The sequence below is a fragment of the Neofelis nebulosa genome, chromosome 3 (genome assembly GCF_028018385.1).
Source record: "Neofelis nebulosa isolate mNeoNeb1 chromosome 3, mNeoNeb1.pri, whole genome shotgun sequence".
Classification (NCBI taxonomy): domain Eukaryota; kingdom Metazoa; phylum Chordata; class Mammalia; order Carnivora; family Felidae; genus Neofelis; species Neofelis nebulosa.
Window position 1 is genome coordinate 15,086,256 of NC_080784.1, and position 22,059 is coordinate 15,108,314.

Sequence of the window (22,059 nt, forward strand, 5' to 3'; positions counted from 1 at the left end):
GCACGGCCGTCAAAGAAACCACTTCTGGGTCTCCCCAACTCTCCCTGTTTTCCATTTATGTTGTGGGTTTCTCATCATTTGGGGGGGGGGGGTGGCCTCAGGCAAGATTCTGAGCCATGACTGAATTTACATCTCTGAAGGAACTAAACTCTCCTGAATTTCATGACCCCAGAGACCCCCAGCTTTGTGCCCCCAGCACCACCACTCTGTGGGCAGAGCACTCAGATGAGGCGAGGACGCTCCCACCTAGGGCAGCAAAGCAGTTTGGGAAGAGGGAGACCTCCCTGTGAGGGATCAGCAGCAGAGAGAAATGGTTCTCAAATGAAAAACGTCACGGCGTCTAGGATTTCTCACACAGCTTCCGTATTCTCTCCATACAGCTGCTGAAATTCTAAAACCTCTGTGCTTTTCCGCAGCTGATAAGATCTTAACACTGCTCCTTCTTTTCTCACAAATCTCGTCTTAAATCTTGCCGAGATGTCTTCGTTGTTCCTTAATTATATGAATGTTTTTGTAAACTCTGCTTCTGAACAAATGTTAAAGCAAGTAGGTGGGGGTATGAGTGTCATTTATTTTTTAACGGAAAAGGAACGGCTCACTTGTATAGATGGCGTGACATTTTCCCTAGGTGGAAAGTTCTGGGTAGTCTTCATCAGGGGGCCCCGGGCAGGTGCTTCTGTCTCTCAGGGCCTGAGGGCAGAGAGAGGGTGGAGTGAAGGCCCTGCCGGGTCTTGTGTAGAGCAGAGGAATGGAGAGTGTGGACCAGCAGGAGGGGCTGAGTTGAAATGACCCTTTCTCAGCTTGGAGAAGGGCTTGCGGAGCCTGGGATGCACCCTCGGGAAGGAGCTGATACCTGAGCAGTTTCTTCTTATCCCTGGTCCAGAGGAAGTTGGGGAGAACGCTTCCTACAAAGGACCCCTGGGATCTGAGGGAGGCTGCGGGCTTCAGTGACTCCCTCAGAGACGAGGGTTAGGTGCTTGACCGAGGACGGCCACTCCACGGGAAGGGCTTCTGTGACTCTCCCGGGTGCTTCGTTGTGCTTCTCCCAGCAAAGACACAAGCACAAGGGAGTGTCTTCAGGCAGCCTGGGCAGACCTGGGGCTCGCCTTCCAGGAGCTTCGGGTCTGACTGGGGAGCATACAAACAAGAACACGAGGCCAGGTCTCAGTGTTCCAGTGACCCTAAGAGGGCCTTCGCAGTCGGCTGGGTGAGGCCGCAATGGGGTCGTCGCTTGTGCCTGAGAGGCGGAAAGCTTTGGATGGTAAATTTCACAGGAAACACGGTTATGTCATACCGAGGCCTCCTTAACACACTGGAAAAGCCTTCATTTGTTCGTGCAGGATTTAGTTTTAAAACTTATCTAACAATGTTTCTCCTGTTTCGGAAGACATGGGTTTGGGTAGGTTCTTGGGCTTTCTCCAGACCTTTATACCTTCTGATTCAGTTAATCTAATTCATATTCATTTTCTCCCCTGTTGAGTTTTTGTTTATATTTAAGAGATTAAAAAAAAAATAGGGACTGTATTCCTTTTCGAAATACACCTTTGAAAGCTGGGAATTAAGAATTTATCATGCTTTGAAGTGCTAAACAAAATGACAAGAATTGCTTTTTTTTTATTTTAACATATAATGAAATTGTGTGGGTGACACATCAAAGGACAGATAGCTATAAATAAAATATGGGCATGTTTCCTTACTGCCTAAAACATACATTTCAAAGAGGTTAGAAATTAGGGAGATTTTCTCTTTCTCCAAAAAAAAAAAAAAAAAAAATCGCTAATTTTTATATCCCCACCTTGCAAGGCGTGCTGAGGCTCTGAACAAAAAGCATGTGTTTTGATGTCTGTGGAGTACTTTCTCGTACATCACTGCATTTGATCCCTTTAACAGCCCTCGCGGGCAGACACAGTAGGATTTTAATCGCCGATTTGCAGAGGAGAAAACTGGGACCCCTTGACTAAAGTGACTCGTTTAAGGACACACGGTTCACAGCAGCAAATCCACTGGAAACCCTGGTGATTTTCTGGGTCCCACTCTGCCATGGTTGGCCGTGCCGGACGGGCTCAGGCCAGGGACGTCTGAAGTCCTTCAGCTGACACTGACCACAGGCCCGTTAATGTCTTAAAATAACTTAGTCAAAAACACGGTTCTCTAACCCTCGAAATTTTTTTTTTTTTTTTTTAAACTTGTTCGGTTGAACGTGGATGAAATTTCACGGTAACGGGCACAGGCGATGAGATGCGTTACGGTAGGAACCGAAATCACTTTTGTGCCTTTTCCTTGTTTAAACTGTTAAGCCCAAATGAGCTCACGCTGGCAATATGGACTAATTTGTTTCTTAATCGCTGAAATTCTCATCCAAGTAAGATTGGAATTGTTGTCACTAAATATTAGTCCGGAACGGTCCTTGTCAATTCCAGCCCTCACAATGGTCCTTCACAGATTGGCTGTCGCTCCTGTCAAGTGTCGTAGTAATTTAAGCCCAGGTCCCAGGCCTGTGGAAGTATTCTGTAATCTGTGTTAGTGGTTTGTGGTTTTCCTCCTCGCTGTCTTTCTCTACCTCATAAGGGCACAGAGGCTTTTTTTTTTTTTTTTTTTTTTTTTTTTTTTTGTAATCCATTTAAGAAAATAGCAGGTTATCAAAAGTTTTAAACTTCCCAGTAAAGTTGGAGACTCGGGCTAGGTGTCCCTCTTCCTCTGGCGTGGCTGTGGACTCTGATGCCCACCTCACTCCTCGCTGCCCTTCTGTTTTCTCTCTGGCCGACCCATTGGGATTTCCCCCTCGTGGTACATAATGTCTATGGAATCAGAATCTTTTCCTTCGGTTTCCACGCCTTAGCGTAATTACATGGAAGTAAATGCATTTGTTTCTTTTTTTCCAGATTGCAGTTGGAAGAGCGAAGGAAAGAGCTGCTACAGAAACTTGAGGAAACTACTAAATTAACTACTTATTTGCACTCACAACTGAAAAGGTAAGCCTGTTCGGCCCTTGAGGGAACAAGAACATTCGGGCATGTTTTGGTTCACCCTTGATGACTTTGGTCAACTCTTTGGAAGTAAATAAAATTGTGATGCCAGTACAGCTGAAACTTGGATGATCAAATTTAAAGTTGCATAGATTTTTTTTTTCCCCACGAACCCCAAGGTCACAATGTGGAATATGTGTGAAATACGTTGTGGGAAGAAGATCTGTTTTAGCTATGAGTGCGTACTTAGGAAAAGGACACATTTCTCCACCTCACTTTTTCCTTGAAAAGGGGAGGGCGGGGATGACTTGCCTTCAAATAATTAACTGTCCATTCACTCCTTCAGTGTGCCCACAGAGAAGAGGAACGGACAGGGAGACGGGCTTGTGTGCAACCCCCTTATTCTTATAAGCTTGCCTTTTCCCTCTCTAGAGACTAAAAGCTTTATTCTTTAAGCAGAATAACTGCATTAACACTCTACCATTTATGCTTTTTCCCCTCCTTCAATACTATTTTTTTAAATTTTTTTAAGTGTTCATTTTTTGAGAAAGAGAGAGAGAGCATGAGCAGGGGAGGTGCAGAGAGAGAGGGAGACACAGAATCCGAAGCAGGCCCCAGGCTCTGAGCACGGAGCCCGACGTGGGGCTACAACTCACGAACCGTGAGATCGTGACCTGAGCCGAAGTTGGACGCTTAACCAACGGAGCCACCCAGGCGCCCCTCCCCCTTCCACATTATTAAACTACGTAGTTGCTTCTCGATATCTGTGCAGGTAGATTTATCAATAGGTAGTTATCACTTTTTTTTTCTTTTTTAATTTTGCAACAGGGAAATTAGTCAGAACAGAACTGCTATTTAGAGAGGACTCAGGGAGCCAGCTTGAAAGTGCTCAGGAGTCACCAAGGCTATAGGTGGTATAGTGGCAGCCACCACCCCCCCCCCACCCTGCCCCCGTCATGACGTTATTTGGCGCCTCGGGGGGCCGAAGGGGCCGGAGGGCACGGTGCTTGGGTGTTGCGTGTCGTACCAGGTGTCACAGTGAGTGCTTCCCCCCCTCAGCCTCTCTGCCAGCACCCTGTCCGTGTCATCCGGGAGCAGCCTGGGCTCCCTGGCCTCCAGCCGGGGGTCTCTGAACACCTCCAGCAGAGGGTCGCTCAGCTCCCTCAGTTCCGGAGAGCTCTATTACACCGGCCAGAGCGACCAGGTAGACGCGGATTATCAGTGTAAACTGGACCTCCTTCTGCAGGAGAAAGGCGGCTACATTCCTTCTGGACCCATCACCACCATCCATGAAAACGAGGTGGTCAAGTCCCCCAGCCAGCCTGGCCAGAGCGGCCCCTGTGGGGCGGCAGCCACAGCCACAGGCCACACTCCCCCACGGACTGAGGCCCCCAAGTCTGTGACGTCCCTGTCCTCACGGTCCTCCCTCTCCTCCTTGTCCCCTCCTGGCTCCCCCCTGGTTCTGGAAGGCACGTTCCCCATGTCTTCCCACGATGTCCCTCTCCATCGGTTCACTGCTGACTTTGAAGACTGTGAATTGAGTAGCCATTTTGCAGACATTGGCCTCGGTGACAATCAGATCTTGCTGGACTCGAACTCAGGAGGAGCGTCCCAGTCTCTCGCAGAGGATAAAGACCTCGGCGAATGCTCCCTGGAGCCGTTGTATGAAGGAACTGCAGGTAAGCCGAGACCTTTGCTTCCACGCTTTCCCTCTTAATTATTTTCAGAAGAGTGACAGGAGGGTTACGTTTTCCACATAAACAAATCGTGCTGGCCCCCTTCTCTGTCTGCTGCGAATTCATTTTGGCTTCGCTCGAGGAGGAGTTTTTATTGATATACCCGGACTAGACATTTTTTTCTTTAACAGCTAAAAGTCACTTTCCCTATTTAATAGACTTAATCGTTGAGTATCTGTCCTGTTGTCCAGAAACCCCCTGTACGGTGGCAGCTGGCTGGGAACATGTTTTGTGAACACACGTCATAACTTCCACATAGATTCTCGTTCTGAAATAGCAAGGCAAAGAAGAGGGCTTTCTTTTAAAAGTCGGTCTAAAACAGATTAAAACCAAGGCAATTAGCATACCAGCTAATTAGTACCGGGGTTCAGTGTTTGGACTGCTCAGGGAATTCTATATAAATACAATTTTTGTTTCGTGCCAGACTCTCCCTTTCTGCCTCAAGTTAATTTGGGGAAAGCCGGTTCCCAGGTGCCGGTGTTACCCTGCCATCTTGTGGCCACGTTACTTTTTGCAGCCCGGGGAAGGAGCTGCCCGTTGACCTCTCACTGCTGCCTTTGTACTCAGCCACAGAAACAGAGGGAGAATCGAATTCTTTTTCTTTTCATGTTTGTATCCCTTTGCAAGGCGGAAGCTTTCCATATATTCGGTGTGGCTGTAAAGGAAACAAGATGCCTTGCCTTGCTGGCAAACGACCATAGCTGTGGCCTGAGGAGGACAGTGGGTTTCGGAGCTCGCCCGGAACAGAATGTGAAAGAAAAGCCCCAGTGCTGGTCCCCAGGAGCCCCGCTCCGATCTGCACTCGGCTACCTCGTGCCCCCACGCGAGGTGACAGGCCTCTTTACAAGCATTTTCCTGCCGTTTCGAGACGACTGTTTTGTATTTCTGGTCCTAAGAATTCTAAGCATGAATGGATTGGCCAACTCAGACGTTTAAAGAGAGAGGCGGATCCATCGCGTTTGTGTGGTTTCTAGTACGGAAGGCCGAAGCGCCACCTGTTGGTGGCCCGGAGCAGGGGCAGAGGCAGGGCACGCGGGACACGGGTGTGGCGTGTGCGGCGCTGCCTGGAAGGAGCCAAAGTTACAAGTCACGTGTTCATTCAGATCATCAGCATCAGAGACCAGAAGCACAGGAGTGGCGTTTCCCTAGTGGCCAGGAGGGAGCAGAAGCCAGCTGTGGGGCCGCCCTCCTGCCCCCAGAAAGGAGTGCGGTGGGTGGGCCGTGCGTTCTGGCCCCGGAGCCGGTTCGGGCCTGCGCTCTTACTTTGGCGCAGTGAGCGTGAGCGCCTCACCCAGGCCGTCCGCCGTGTTGCTCCTCCCCTGCACAGTGGCAGTGACACAGTGTCCACCTCGTGGGGTCCTGGGAGGACGGGTGCCATAGCACCTGTAAAGCATCTCCCTGCGCCGGTGCTCGGCTCTGAGTTCACGTGATTAATACCACCGTGTCACCAGAGACAATACAAACCGCGCCAAACGCAGCTCCTTCCACAACACGCTGAAATTTATGAAAGAAAGACCAAGCAAGAGAGGAGAGCCGGGTGTATTCTGTGCCATTCGTCTGTGCTTTGGACCTGAAGGATCTCGAGCGTTGCGGCTCTTTGCCCTCTTTGTGCGTCTGGAATTCTCTAGCGACTCTTCTCCACACTCAGTTCTCAGGGGCGGGGCAGGGAGGCCGGCCCGACAGTCGCCCGGGGTCCGAGCCCACCTGGGTCCTTCGGCCCCTGCCCGGCCGTAGCCTCGCTCCTGCCACTGGGTCTGCGGCTGTGTCTGCGAAGTCTGTGTCCGGAGCCCAGTGTCGCGGAAGCTTCCGGGACACGGCTTTTAGCTTTGAAACGCATATTCGATCGGAAAGCTGCTACTAAAAAGTCCCCTGAAAGAATTACGTCCGAGAGTTTTATTTGTGAAGAGTATCCGGTGTCGAAGACAACTGAAAAGCACGTTTTTAACCGTAAAGGCTAATAATCCCCTTCAGGCCAGATCGCCAGCACTCGGTCCTCGCAGGGAGCGTCCGCCCTCCGTGCGGGGGCGGGCGGCCCCTGGTGGTGACACGGCTCGTCCCCCTCACCACTCTGGAGTCTTCCGCAGGTGAAGTCGGACTTCCCTTATGCACGTCTTGCCGGAGGACAGAGACCCCGTCGGAATGACGACGAAGTCCTTCCAGTCGGTCTCTGTCATGGTCAAAGTCAATTTCAGCTGCTGTGGCTATTCCTGGGGGTAATCAATAAATCATGCCGTCACCTTCACCCCTCACAAAGGAGGGGGGGGGGGCGGAGAGCGGCACTTCGTCATCGAGGAGAGAGCCTTCCCACCGCCAGAAATAAAAGGGGAAATGCAGCAATCAGCCCTGTAATCTGAAGCCGTAAAACTTAAACATCTTCACAAGATGTAAAGTCACGACTCAGAAGGGGGGCGAAATGCCTACGAGTCCTGATCCCTGCTCCCTCGCTGGAGGATGAAAGCACTCCGCAGGCTTGCCGCTTATTACATAGGATCGCAGCTTTAAATGAACGCTTCTTGCTCACTGCGGGATGCAGAGTATGAATAGGAGTTAGAGATAAAAGTTAAGTGGTAGTTGGTGCTAAGGATTCAGTGGCACAAAGTTTTTTTCAACGGTGTTAGCCGGTGAGGAATTCTAGAAGTCAAAGACTTTTTTTTTTTTTTTTGCTTTTACTTCCGTGAGAGACGCAGAATATGGCCTGTGGAGAGAAGGGGAGGGCAAAAGAGGCAGGAGCCTGTCTGCCATTGAGTACTAGATACCCTCTGTTGCAGAAACACCTTTAATATTGGAGGGACGCGGCCTCCTTGCCCAGCGCATGGTAACTGCAGTGACAGAGAGAGGCGAGGGCCCAGGGAGGGTGTCCATCGTCTGTCCCTTCCCCTCACGTCCGTCAGGACAGAGAAGAACCATAGTCTCTCCAACGACGACCAAACTAACCGGCGTCCCGAGAAGTCCCGGTGCCTCGAATCAGCTACATCTGTTGATTCACAAGGCAACGTCCTTGAGTCTCAGGTGGAAGGAAGTGTTTTGGATTTCTCATGACCAAACCGCGTGTGTGGTTTTATACTTAACTTTTCTGAATGATAAATCCTAAGAGGAACTATCGCTCGCCCCTCCCTAGATGTGGAAAAATCATTACCAAAGAGAAGAGTGATCCACTTGCTTGGGGAGAAAAGTGCTTGCGTGTCAGCTGCTGTGTCCGATGAGTCTGTGGCTGGAGACAGCGGGGTCTACGAAGCTTTCGTGAAACAGTAAGGACTTAGCGGGAGTGCTTTTCGGTGACCTTGTATGTCCTCATAGCTGCGCACGGAGGTGGGGGCAGGGGGAGGACTCTGGACTGTGAGTGCACCAGCGCCCTTAGTCCGCTCGTGCAGTGGTAAGGGTCATTGGCCCTTAAGAGGGGGTAAGGGTCGTCGGCCCTTAAGAGGGGGTAAGGGTCGTCGGTATTAAAGAGGTGAGGTGCCTGAAAATTTCTGTACACCAAAAACATCCCACCTGACCCGCTTGGAGACTTAAAATTTGATTAAAAATTTTTTTTTGTTACTGTTTGTTTATTTTTAAGAGAGAGAGAGAGAGAGAGAGAGAGGGAGAGAGAGAGAGTGTGTGTGTGTAAGCGGAGGAGGAACAGGGAGAGAGGGAGACACAGAACCCAAAGCAGGCTACAGGCTCTGAGCCGTCAGCACAGAGCCCGACGTGGGGCTCGAACCCACAAACCGTGAGATCGTGACCCGGGCCGAAGTCAGACGCTTAACTGACTGAGCCACCCAGGCGCCCCTAAAACTTGATTTTAATGAGAATATTGGAGGTGTTGGCCAGTACCCAAATGGCACATGCAGTTCCTTGTGTCTTTCTGAAAGCCTGGAGTATGTCTCGGGGTGTGGTGGGCCCCAAGGAGGCTCAGGAAAGTCTCAGGCATCAGGAAGTCTTTCCCCTCAAGGTTCAGAAGCAGACTGCTCTCGAAAAGGTGAAGAAAGATTTAAAAGAGTGAGCTTTCACTGGGGTCAGGTCCGCTGGGTGGTGTCGGAGGGCTGTGAATTCAGGTTTTCATTCGGAATCATTAAGTGGCAAACGGTAACCATCACGGTCAATACCCCTGCTCCTAAATGGGTCCCCTACACCCGCTGTCGCCCTGTCCCTAGGCCTAGTGAAGTTGAAGATGTTCCGTACAGTGAAGGGGATGTCACCATCGTGGAGACTGCCCAGGTGCAGATCGGACTCAGGTAAGGGAAGGCCCCCCGGGGACGGACGGTGTTCTGGAACTCGGTGCCACGACGAGTGGCCTGTGGCTCCTGGTCTCATCAGCTCCTCTCTTGACAGATATGATGCCAGAAGGTCAAGTTTCATGGTGATTTTAGCACAGCTCCGAAATCTCCATGCCTTCCTGATACCTCACACTTCAAAAGTGTAAGTAAAATTAGCGAAGAACAAGTAGGGGAACTGAAAATTGTTCCCGTCTGATAAATTGTTCATTGTAACCGAGCAGTTCATCCAGATAAAGATGAGAAGGACATGGCCGGGCCGACCACGTCTTAATCCACAGTGGATAAAACAAAGAATCGGAGAATGTGCAAAAACCATATTAGATGTTGATCCTTATGCAGCCAATTCGTTAATTAGCCTGGGAACCAAGATTTTTGAATCTCCCTTTACAGTCAGAAATTCTATAATGTGCTATGTTGGGGCCTGGTTGTTGTTGTGTTTTTTTTTTTTTTTTAATTTAATTAAAATGTTTGTGGTTGCCTAATTATGACCGCTGTTGGTTTGCAGGGAATTTCTGATCTGTTACAAGAAAATGTGGTGATTAAATTTATCAGTACAACTTTGCCAAACACCTTATCGTGTTACGTGTAACGTGTCCTTAACATCAAGTATTCGTTTCCCCGTGACCATTAATTTCTTAAAGTTACTTCACGTCGTCAAATGAAGTGATATAATTACTGCTCCATAGTCTGTTGCTTAGGGACTGTGTTTCCTGACAGGTATTTCTAGCAACCTTTACCACCATTCACACTTTCTGGAGTCAGCGTTTCAGGGACTCTCCTAACAGCCCATGGCTATAGAGCACCAGAAAGAAGCCAGATTTCAACCGAGCACCTCTGACTTCGAATCCAGAATCCATATGTCCTACAGCCTTGCACTCAATAATATGTTCAGTCTGCCAGTACAAAGGCTTGGAAAGAAGAAAGTCCTATTGAGGGGTGACTCCCCCCTCCCCAGACTCTGTACCCAGCCAGGTGGATGTTTTTCTTATTGATAGAGTATATTCCTCAATGAGAAAGACATTGAATAGGGTAAATGTAAGAGTTCTGGATGCTTTCCCTATGGGTTTACTTTTAACCACACCTGAATATTCTAAGAATTGTCAGAGAAAAACTAGATCTAAATAAAAATGTAGCTAGATGCAGATCATTCAGTAGGCAATAGATTAGAGCTAGTGGGTGTCTGTGTGTTAATGATCATCAAGGCCGGAGGAGCATAAGATTCCAGGGGGGGGAGTGGGCTCACAGGACCTCCTGAGTCAAGGTGCGGGTGGGATCCGCATTAATAGCAAGACCAGTAAAGAAGGAATGCTTACTGGGGAGTATCTGGATCACCCCAGAGAGCCTGCTTCCCGGGACTGAGATTAGGAAATCCAGCCAGGGAAGACTGGTTTCGTATTGTTATTTGTGACTTCTCCCTGCCAGTAAATACGCGGACATACTGGAGCGTTGGCAGCCTTTTCATTTCAGGGTGGCGGGTCTGGGAGATGACGGTTCCCCCAGGGATCGAACCTATGAACAGGGAGAGCCAGCCCACAAGCCCAGGAGACAACCACAGAAGGGCCCAAGATCAGGCATTTTCTCAACCTTGTCCTGTCGGGGCAGGGCTCCCCAAATGTCCTGCCACTGCCACTCCGGTCACTCTCACGTTCCCCCCAGGGAGTCACAAAGCGCCCCTGAGGTACGGTGACAGCCAGCACAGCTCAGGACCCGTGTCAGCACTCAGGCAGTGAGTTCAGCAGGCTCTTCTGCAACCCCCACCCTCTGTCCCCGCCAGCTCGCAGGCAGTCACTCCTCTAACTGGTCTGAACTTCGCCGAGACGCATACCCGAAAGCCTTGGCCCAAATAATGACACTGCAAAAAGTGACAGCTTGTGTGAAATATCTTCGGCCAAGGCCCACTAGTCTACTAATGCTGAACCTCCGTAATCAGTGTCGATGTCAAGTACGGAAATAACGTGACGTGCCTCGGCCCTGCACGTGAATTTACAGCTTTCATAATTGGAGAAAGGCATCTTTTAGAGTATGAATTAGACAAGGCTGGAATTGGGGGTGGGGGAGGGACTTAATGGGTGTTCTCTTTCTGGGATTGAAAAGAAAATACCTCGCGCTGTTTCTAAGAATTGTGAACCCTCACGTAACGGGTGCTTAGAAAAATCATTTGAAGGTAGTGTCAGAAGTTACCGTTTCCCGCGAACTCTTCCTCCGAATTTTACAAAGCGTAAGCCTCTTAAAACAGTTTGTCGTATCTGAAACTTCCGTGATGCTAGACAATTAAAATTTTTAAGTTTTCTTATATGCTACTTAGCCTTTCTTTTTCACTAGTAGGATAATGTATTCCATTCCTGGGAAATGATCATAAACACCTCTTGTGTAACACTGAGGGTGAATATTCTTTGGGACAAAGACAGCATGATTCTGTCTTCCCAGGCTCAGGAAGCTTTATTTTGGAATTGGCTGTACGTGGGCAGGTGGGACGTGAAATTCGTCCGCCCCGCAGATTTTCTTCCTCTTCACTTTCCCACCGTACACCTCTGCCGCAGCCCTGTGGCAAGTGGCAGGCTGGGGCATAGCCTGCCCGGGTGGGTCACAAACACGGCCCCTCTGCCGCCGAGCGCGGACGGACCCGTTATGGCACCAGTCATGGTTGACCATGAACTCCGTGTTCCCGTGTTTCTCTCTTTTGCGGATCATTTCAGACGGTAACTGTGAGTCTGGGATCACTGAAGTGCGCGTGAAATCCGTTTTACTCTTGTTCTTCGCAGGTATTTCAGGGTTGCTCTGCTTCCCTCCTCAACTGACGTCAGCTGTCTGTTTCGAACGAAAGTCCATCTAGCCACAGAATCCATTCTGTTCAACGACATGTTCCGAGTGGCCATCTCCCAAACAGCCTTACAGCAGAAGACGCTGAGAGTGGATCTCTGCTCTGTCAGTAAACACCAAAGTGAACAATGCCTGGTAGGTCGTGTTGCAATTAACCATCATCAAGTAACACCTCTGGTTGCATATCCTGACAACGGCGGTCTAGCTGCCGTTTGCCAGCCCCCATACCGCTCTAGGTCCGCCCGGTGCCTTGGACACACCCAGTGATGGGTTCCTTTTTTTTTTTTTTTTAATCTGGAGTAGTGATTTCTGGCTTTCATCCTCTTATTCGAGAACTTTCAAATCTGCTTCTTAACTGTGATTTTCTGGAAACCTACCCAGTCTACCCTTTGGCTAAAGCCGAACTCTGAGCTCTGTCACGACTGTCACTCCGAGCGTGTTTATTATTCCCAGCACGAGTGTTGTGCTCGGTGCTCCGTATGCGTTCTGTGATTTAATCCTCGCGGCTGTCCTAGGGAAAAGGTATGATGACCCTCCTTTCAGATAAAGAACTGCCATACGAGGTAGCGTGTCCGGGGTCACACAGCTGGTGAGGGATGGAACCAGGTATCAAAACGCACCCCACGCATAATGCACCGTCACAGATTGAAATCAGGCGGGAGTCTGACTGTGTAGTCCCATTATTCTCCCCTGCCCTGACGTTGCAGCTTCTAGGAAGACTTCAGTGTTGCTGTTGAGAGGAATATGATATTTAAACGCTAAAGCAAAAGACTTCATATGTCACTAAAAGTGAGTTTTGCTCACCACTGTACATAATAACCAGAGAACCGTTGCACAGCAAGACACAGGGGGGTCAGATGTGAGCCTCTAGAGGTGTGCCCGTGCGTTCAACAACAGCACGGGTCTCTGGTTGACTCTCCTTGGTGGTACAATGGGAAGCACGAAAACACGCTTCATGTCGAGCAAAGTTTAAAAGGTAGAGAGACTTCTTGTAAGTATTTCCTTTTCTTTATATGAAAACAATATTTGATAATATTACCTGAGAATAAAAAAAAAGAAGCAAAGCTAACAGACTCATTAGGCTGTCAGAAAGGCGTGTACCACAATAGATATGGATGTCGGGAGCTCTATAAAATTAGTAGGTATGTTAATTAATCTCCTTTAAAAAAAATGATACAGTTCAGTTAGATTCTGGCTCATATGTGTGATTCGCTGGAATGTAAAAGCTTTTTTTGACGTACTACTAACTTACCCAAATTAAAATTTTGCTGTCTGGTCTCTCATTTAAGAACCACTATAGAGTTTTTATTTTTTTTTGAACTTTACAGTGGACAATGGGTTTTTGTGAGTAATAATCAAATGTTGCAGCGTATTGTGAGAGGTATTATGGTTTCTGCTTAGTCGTTTACTCTTTTAATTTTCATTTTTTGTCTTTTCGTTTAAAAATAATTCCACACGTACAAAAAGTTGCCTGCTCTGTCATTAGGTTTTGGCAAAATAGTATCTCACAAAATAATCCCAGGGTTGGCTTCTAGATTGGGATTATTTCTTATTTAGTCACACCTAAAAATATAAGACATCTTCAGGTTTAAAACAAAAAATCCACCGATGCTTTAGAACATGAGTATTGCATGTTTTAAATCCTAACACAAGCTTTCCCAATAATCTTAATAGTATGAGAGGAAGCAAATATGAATTTAAACATGTTATTTTCTCTCTTCTTTGCTCCCCCTGCCCCCTTCATTTCACGTAGGCTGGAACTCAGATCAGTTTGGCCGACTTACCGTTTTCCAATGAGATTTTCACTCTGTGGTATAACTTGCTGCCTTCTAAACAAATGTCTCGCAAAAAGAATGGCGAAGAAAATGAGGATTCCGTATTTCGACCAGACCAGCCGTTAATCGAGCCTATAGACTTGGTGAGTCACGTTCGGAGAAAGGGCTCATAGTATGACCGGATGAAACCGTACAGAATGGCCACGGTGCCCGCTTGCTCCCACGTGCTTTCACATAACTGTCCTCTCCTCCTCTGACCGCTCACCCTTCCTCCCGGCTTCCCAACAACGACGACACCAGACGCTCATTTCTGCTCACACGTCCTTCCATCACAATAAACCGATGCAGAGCCTTCATTGGTTTAGGTGACCGTGGAAGACCTTTTGATTCAAATTTATACTTCTGTGCGGTTGTGTGCATGTCTTTGATTCCTCTGCCAGGTTATCCGTTCGGAACTCGGGTAATTTGCAAATGTTAAATCGCCAAGGCCAAAGAGGGCCTTCGTTTCTATCCGTGGCATCAATATCCATAAATAGTTTTCCAGGAAAAAGGGTTTTTTTTGTAACCAACAGCCGTACCTCCAACGTTTCAGAAAACGTACAGAGGGGCATTTGGGGAGGCCGTTCATCGCTGACTTGGCATTTGTGAACCTTGTTACCGAGTTCAAGTTTATTTTCGATTATCTGTGGGGAAAGAGCTTACTAAGCAGAAGTCAGATAATCACTGATCATCGACCGTGTGCAGGGCGCCAGAGTGGACGTCGCGGTGGGTGGTGAAGGGGGTGCAGATGCCGGGAGAGCTTGCACTCCATGCCCGCGGCCGGCCCGGAGTCAGGCCCCCAGGATGATGGAATGCGACGTCGCCTTTGAGAGTGCTTCTGTAATGGTCACACTGTGGGGAAATGGCTGCTCACAGCTCGATGCAGTGTAACTCACATACCACACGGTTCCTCCACTTAACACGTACTTCACCCATGTGAAGCACGCAGTTCAGTGGCTTTTAGTATGTTCACGGGGTTGGGCCTCCAGCACCACAATCTGGTATGAGAACATTGTCGTCATCCCTGAAAGAAGCCCTGTGCCCGTTAGCGGTCCCTCCCCGTTCTCCCTAACGCCTCTCCCCCAAGGCAGACACTCATCTTTCTGTCTCTGTACATTTGCTTGTTACGGACATGTCAGATAAATGGGATAAGACGGTATTTGTTCTTTTGTGACTACTTCTTTCACTCAGCGTACTGTTTTCAGGGTACATCCATATTCCAGCATGTATCAGTACCTCATTCCTTTTTATTGCCAAATAATACCGCATCATATGGATATACCACCTTTTTTCTGTCTGTTCATCAGCTGATGGGCATTTGGGCTGTTTCTGCTTTAAAAAACTTTTTTTTAATGTTTATTTTTTGAGAAACAGAGAGCACAAGCAGGGGAAGGGCAGAGAGAGAGAGGGAAACACAGAATCCGAAGCAGGCTCCAGGCTCTGAGCTGTCAGCACAGAGCCCGACACAGGGCTCAAACCCACGAGCCGTGAGATCGTGACCTGAGCCGAAGTTGGACACTTAACCGATTGAGCCACCCAGGCACCCCGTTTCCCTACACTCTTACCACAAATCTGGCCTTCTGATTTTAGCCATGTTAGTGTTGTGTGAAGTACGATCTCGTTATGGTTTTGATTTATACCCCTAATGACTAATGATACTGAGCATATTTTCATGGACTTACTGGCCATTAGTATGTTTTCTTTTTTTTTTTTCTTTAAATCCAAGTTAGTTAACATACAGTGTAATAATGATTTCAAGAATAGAATTTAGTGATTCATCACTTACGTATAACACCCAGTGCTCATCCCAACAAGTTCGCTCCTTAATGCCCATCACCCATTTAGCCCAGCCCCCCACCCAACGCCCCACCAGCAACCCTCAATTTGTTCTCTGTATCTAAGACTCTCTTATGGTTTGCCTCCCTCTCTGTTTTTATCTTATTTTTGCTTCCCTTCCCCTATGTGCATCTGTTTTGTGTCTTAAATTCCACATATGAGTGAAACCATATGATATTTGTCTTTCTCTGACTTGTTTCGCTTAGCATAATACCCTCCAGTTCCATCCACACTGTTGCAAGTGGCACGATTTCATTCTTTTTGATCACCAAGTAGTATTCTATGTGTATATACACCACATCTTCTTTACCCACTCATTAGTCGATGGACATTTGGGCTCTTGCCATAATGTGTCTATTGTCAATAGCGCTGCTATAAACATTGGGGTGCATGTGCCCCTTCGAGTCAGCATTTTTGTATCCTTTGGATAAATACTGAGTAGCGCAATTGCTGGGCCATAGGGTAGCTCTATTTTTAGTTTTTTGAGGAACCTCCACATTGTTTTCCAGAGTGGCTACACCAGTTTGCATTCCCGCCAACAGTGCATTCCCACCCCATCCTCGCCAACATCTGTTGTTTCCTGAGTTGTTAACGCTAGCCATTCTGACAGGTGTGAGGTGGTATCTCATTGTGATTTTGATTCGTATTTCCCTGATGATGAATGATGTTGAACATCTTTTCATGTGTCTGTTAGTCATCTGGATGTCTTCTTTGGAAAAGTGTCTATTCATGTCTTTTGCCCATTTCTTCACTGGATTATTTGTTTTTTGGGTGTTGAGTTTGAGAAGTTCTTTGTAGATTTTGGATACTGACCCTTTATCTGATATGTCATTTGCAAATATCTTCTCCCATTCTGTCGGTTGCCTTTTAGTTTTGCGGATTGTTTGCTGTGCAGGAAGCTTTTTACCTTGATGAGGTCCCAATAGTTCATTTTTGCTTTTATCTCCTTGCCTCCAAAGACATGTCAAGTAAGAAGTTGCTGCAGCCGAGGTCAAAGAGGTTATTGCCTGTTTTCTCCTCTGGGATTTTGATGGCTTCCTGTCTTACAGATTTAGCTCTTTTATCCACTTTGAGTTTACTTGTGTGTATGATATAAGAAAGTGGTCCAGGCTCATTCTTCTACGTGTCGCTGCCCCGTTTTCCTGACACCATTTGTTGAAGAGATTGTCTTTTTTCCATCAGATATTCTTTCCTGCTTCGTTGGAGATTAGTTGGCCATACATTTGTGGGTCCATTCCTGGGTTCTCTCTTCTGTTCCATTGATCTAGGTGTCTGTTTTTGTGCTAGTACCATACTGTCTTGATGATTACAGCTTTGTAATTTAGCTTGAAGTCCAGAATTGTGATGCCTCCAGTTTTGGTTTTCCTTTTCAACATTACTTTGGCTATTCAGGATCTTTTTTGGTTCCAGACAAATTTTAGAATTGTTTGTTCTAGCTCTGTGAAGAATGCTGGTGTTATTTTGATAGGGATTACATTGACTATGTAGATTGCTTTGGAGAGTATCTACATTTTAACAATATTTCTTCTTCCAATCCATGAGCATGGAATATTTTTCCAGTTCTTTGTGTCTTCCATTTCTTTCATAAGCTTCCTGTAGTTTTCAGGGGATAGATCTTTTACCTCTTTGGTAATTTGGTTTATTCCTTGGTATTTTATGGTCATAGTGCAGTTGTAAATGGGATCAGTTCCTTGATTTATTTCTCTTTCTGCTGCTTCATTATGGGTGTATAGAAATGCAACCAATTTCTGTACGTTGATTTTATATCCTGTGACTTTGCTGAATTCATGGATCAGTTCTAGCCGTTTTTTGGTGGAGTCCTTTGGGTTTTCCATGTAGAGTATCATTTCATCTACGAAGAGTGGAAGTTTGACTTCCTCCTTGCCAGTTTGGATGCCTTTTATTTCTTTTTGTTGTCTGATTGCTAAGGCCAGGACTTCTAACACTATGTTGAGTATCAGTGGTGCGAGTGGACATCCCTGTTATGTTCCTGACCTTAGAGGGAAAGCTTTCAGTTTTTCCCCATTGAGGATGATATTAGCTGTGGGTCTTCCGTATATGGACTTTATGATCTTGAAGTATGGTCCTTCTATCCCTACTTTCTTGCAGGTTTTTATCAAGAAATGATGCTGTATTTTGTCAGATGCTTTTTCCGCATCTATTGAGAGGATCATGTGTTTATCAGTGTGATGTATCTCATTAATTGATTTGCAGATTTTGATAAATCCCATTTGATCATGGTGAATAATTCTTTTAATGTATTGTTGTTTCTGGTTTGCTAGTATTTTATTGAGAATTTTCGCCTCCATGTTCATCAGGGAAATTGGTCTGTGGTTCTCCTTTTTAATGGGGTCTTTGTCTGGTTTTGGAATCAAGGTAATGCTGGGCCATTAGTATATTTAAAAAAATTTTTTTGAGAACTGTCTATTCAGATCCTTTCTCTTTGTTTTAAATTCTTTATCATTTTATTTTATTATCTCTTTATTAATTATCATTTTATTATTGAGTGATAAGAGTTCCTTGTGTAGTCTTGACACAAATCCTTTATCCAACAAATGACTTACAAATATCCTCTCTCATTCTATGGGTTTCTTTTCACTTTTTAAAAATTAATTAGTTAATTAATTTTTGATAGAGGGCAGGCGCAAGTGAGTGAGGGGCAGAGAGAAAGGGAGAATGGGAGAGAGAGAGGAAACCCTATGCTGACATCATGGAGCCCAATGTGGGGCTCAAGCTGACTGACACGGGGCTCAAACTCATAAACCATGAGATCATGACCTGAGTCAAAGTCAGATGCTTAACCGACTGAGCCACTCAGGTGCCCCTTCACTTTCTTGATGGTTTTGTTTGAAGTACAAAATTTTTAATTTTGATAAAAGTCCAGATTGTCTGTTTCTTTCTTTTATTGCTTCTGCTGTTGATGTCATATCTAAGAAGGCTTTGCCTAACCAAACATCACAAAGATTTATGCCTGTGTTTTCTTCTGAGTGTTTTACAGTTTAGTCTTATTTTTAGGTCTCCAGTCCACTTGGATTGTTCTTTATGTGTGATGTCAGGAGTGTGTCCAACTTCATTTTCTTGTATTGTGGGTGTGTGATTGTCCCCAGTACCACTATTGAAAACACTGGTCTTTCCCCAGTGAATTATCTTGGCACCGTTTCTAAAAATCAGTTTGCCGTAAGTGTGATTGTTTATATTTCTGGACTCCGAATTCTGTTCCATTAATCTGTATGTCTGTATTTATGCCAGCACCACACTACTGTGATGACTGTAGCTTTGTAGTTATTTTGGAATCAGAACATGTGCATCATCCAACTTTGTTTTTCTTTTGTAGGATGGTTTGTCTTATTCGTGGTCCCTTGCATTTCCATATTTCTGCAAAAAAAAAAAAAGGCAGCTAGGATTTTTATACAGATTGCATTGAGTCTGTAGGTCGGTTGAGGGGTGGGGTGGGTATTGTCATCTTCACAGTTTTAACTCTTCTTATCCATGGATTTGGGATATCTTCCCATTTATTTAGGTCTTCATTAACCTCTTTAAAAAATGTTTTCTAGTTTTCACAGCCCAAATTTGCACTTCTTTGATTAATTTTATTCTTTTTGATGCTATTGTAAATAGAAATATTTTCTTAATTTCATTTTCAGATTTATCTTGCAATCCTACAACCTTACTGAACTGGTTTATTGGGTCTAATAGTGTTTTCGTGGATTCCTTAGAATGTCCTGTACATAAGATCATATCTTCTGCAAATAGAGTCGGTTTTACTTCTTCCTTTCCAATTCCTTTTAACTTCTTTTTCTTGCCTCTTCATCCTGGCCTGAACCTGCAATACAATATTGAAAGAAATGGTGAGAACAGACATCCTTGTCGTGTATCTGATCTTGTAGGGAAGCTTCCAGTCTTTCGCTATTACATATGATTTTTGCTGTAGTTGTTGTAGTTGCCTTTCGTTAAGTTGAGGAAAATCCCTTTCCTAGTTTGTTGAGTGTTTTATCATAGAGACTGTTGGATTTAACCAGTGCTTTTCTTCCGCATCTATTAAGATGACATGTGTTTTTTGTCCTTTATTCTCTTCATACGGTTTACCGATTTCAGATGTCAGACCAGCTTCTCATTCCTAAGATAAATCCCACTTGGTCATGGTGTATAATCCTTTTTCTATGATATTAGATTCAGTTTTCTAGTATTTTGTTGAGAACCTTTTTTACGTCTGTATTCGTCGTTTTCTTCTGATCACCTTGTCTAGTTTCAACATTAGGGTAATTCTGGCCTCAGGGAATGAGTTAGGAAGCGTTCCCTCCTCATCTACCATTTGAGAAGAATTGGCATGAATTCTTTATATGTTTGGTAGAATTTGGCAGTGAAGCCCTCTGAGTTTGGACTTTGTGGGAAGTTTTTTGTTTACTAATTCAATCTCTTGTTCTAAGTCTACTCAGAATTTTGTTATAATACCACTTTGAGTAGTTTGCGTCTTTCTGGAATGTGCTCACTTTATCTAGTTTATCCAACTTGTTGGCAGACGGTTGTTTCTAGTAACCTTTATCATTCATTTTATATCTCTAAAGTTGATAGTGATGTTCCCTCTTTTGCTCCTGATTTCAGTAATTTGAACTGTCTTTCCATTTTTCTTGGTCAGTCTAGCTAAAGGTTTTTACTTTTTTGAATCTTTTCAAAGAATCGACTTTTGGTTTCTCTAATATTTCTCTATTCACCGTTTTGTGAATTTCTACTCTGGTGTTTATTATTTCCTTCCTTCTGATTGCTTTAGGTGTACTTTTTACTCTTTTTTTCCATTTTCTTCAGGTGGAAGGTTAGGTTATAGATTTGAGATCTTTCTTCTGTTTTAACACACGCACTTAACACTGTAAATTTCTTGCTGAGCACTGCTGTAAGCAGCATCTTACAAACTTCAGTATGTTTTAATTTTCATTCAGCTCTTTAATATTTTCTAATTTTCCTTGTGACTCCTCTGACTCATTGGTTATTTAGGAGTGTGTTGATTTTCACATCTTTGTTATTTCTTATTGTTTCCTTCTGTTATTGATTTTTCATTTCCTTACAGTGTGGTCACAGAATATATTTTGTAGGACTTCAGTCCTTTTAAGTCTGTTGAGGTTTGTTTCATGGCCTAGCATGTTCTGCCATTCCTGGAGAATGTGCCATGTGCACTTGAGAAGAATGTGTATTCCGCTCTTGCTGGGTGAGTTTTCTATAGGTGTTTGTTAGGTCTCGTTTGTTCACAGTGTTGTTATATGCATACATATGCCTTCTTATTACACTTTTTATCGTATCCTAATCTCACTTTGACTTGTTTCTTTTGTGGAAGGGAGTGATGGAGAGATTTATAGCAAAGCGTACAGATCTGATATGAATTTTCCAGTGACTTTTCACAAAGCAAGCACACCTGTGTAGCTCCCACCCGCGTCAAGGTGTAGTGCATTATCAGCACCCCAGCGCCCTCCCTGGTGCCCCCGTCCTAGTCATTACCACGCTCCCCTAAAGGTAATCTCTACTCAGACGTCTGTCTCTGAACTTTACATGATGGAATCTTTCAATATATGTTATGTTATGTCTGGCATCTCGTGCTCACCATTATGTCTGTGAGAGTCATCTATGTTATTTTGTGTGATTGTAGCTCATTCGTGCTCACTGTTGTGTAATATTTCATCGTGTAATTTTATCACCGTTTATTTATCCATTCTGCTATCGATGGACATTTGAGTTTGTGATTTGGAGGCTACTAGGATTAGTGCTGCTCTTACCATCTTGTACATGGCTTTATCTTTCATTTTAGCCATTGTGGTAAGTATATAGTACTCTCATGTTTTTCCATTTCCCTGATTATAATATTTAATGGCCAAATGGATGTCCTTTTTTGTGAAACATCTGTCCAAGATTTCGCCCATTTTTCTGTTGGATTCTCTCTCTTTTTTTTCAGTAGGTTAGTAGCCGTTCTTCATTTTAGATTTGAGTGTTTTGTCAAATATGTCTATTGCAAATATCTTTGCCCATTCTGTGGCTTGCCTTTTCATTTTCTTAATGTTGCCTTTTGGTGAATAGAAGTACTCGGGTTTAACGCAGTCTTTTTTATCAGTTGTTCCCTGTCTGCTTAGCGTTTTCCTTTGCTATTTAAGAACTATTTGCCCACCCCAGGGTCATGAAGATGGTCTCCTGTCTTGTCTTATAAAAGCTTTATTGGTGTACCTTTCGCATTTAGATCTGCAGTTCATCTGAAATTAATTTTTTTGTAAGGTGTGAGGTAGGGATCGAGATTTCTTTTTATCCACGTGGTAGCCCATTGGCCCAGCACCATTTGTTGAAAAGACTTTCTTTCCCAGCTGCATTGCATTTTCATCTTTGTCATAATCCACTGACCTGAACATGTGGGAGTCTGTTCCTAGATATTCTGTTGTATTCCATTGGCTTAGTTGTCTACCTTTGTAGAAAATACTCTACTTTTTTCAAAGTGAAAGCTTTCAGTAATTTGTCGTGTAGAATGATTTTTCTGAGGCTGTGTGTAGATAATCACTATCAGATTAAAGAAGTTTCTTGCTCTTTCTAGTTTGCTAAGACTTTTTATTATGCATGGATATTGAGTTTTCGCAAACATTTTTACTGTCTACTTAAC

At 45.1% G+C, this 22,059-nt stretch overlaps 1 protein-coding gene across 4 annotated transcripts in view; it reads left to right on the forward strand.

Moving 5' to 3' along the window:
• WWC2 (WW and C2 domain containing 2) overlaps window positions 1-22,059 on the forward strand; it is a 207,582-nt gene that overhangs the window by 151,852 nt on the left and 33,671 nt on the right. For all 4 annotated transcript variants that reach the window (XM_058719941.1, XM_058719943.1, XM_058719942.1 and 1 more), the window contains 7 exons: window positions 2,883-2,972; window positions 4,026-4,645; window positions 7,821-7,950; window positions 8,839-8,919; window positions 9,017-9,103; window positions 11,724-11,916; window positions 13,535-13,699. In XM_058719941.1, the coding sequence (XP_058575924.1) occupies window positions 2,883-2,972; window positions 4,026-4,645; window positions 7,821-7,950; window positions 8,839-8,919; window positions 9,017-9,103; window positions 11,724-11,916; window positions 13,535-13,699 (1,366 nt within the window). The remainder of the gene's footprint in view (window positions 1-2,882; window positions 2,973-4,025; window positions 4,646-7,820; window positions 7,951-8,838; window positions 8,920-9,016; window positions 9,104-11,723; window positions 11,917-13,534; window positions 13,700-22,059) is intronic.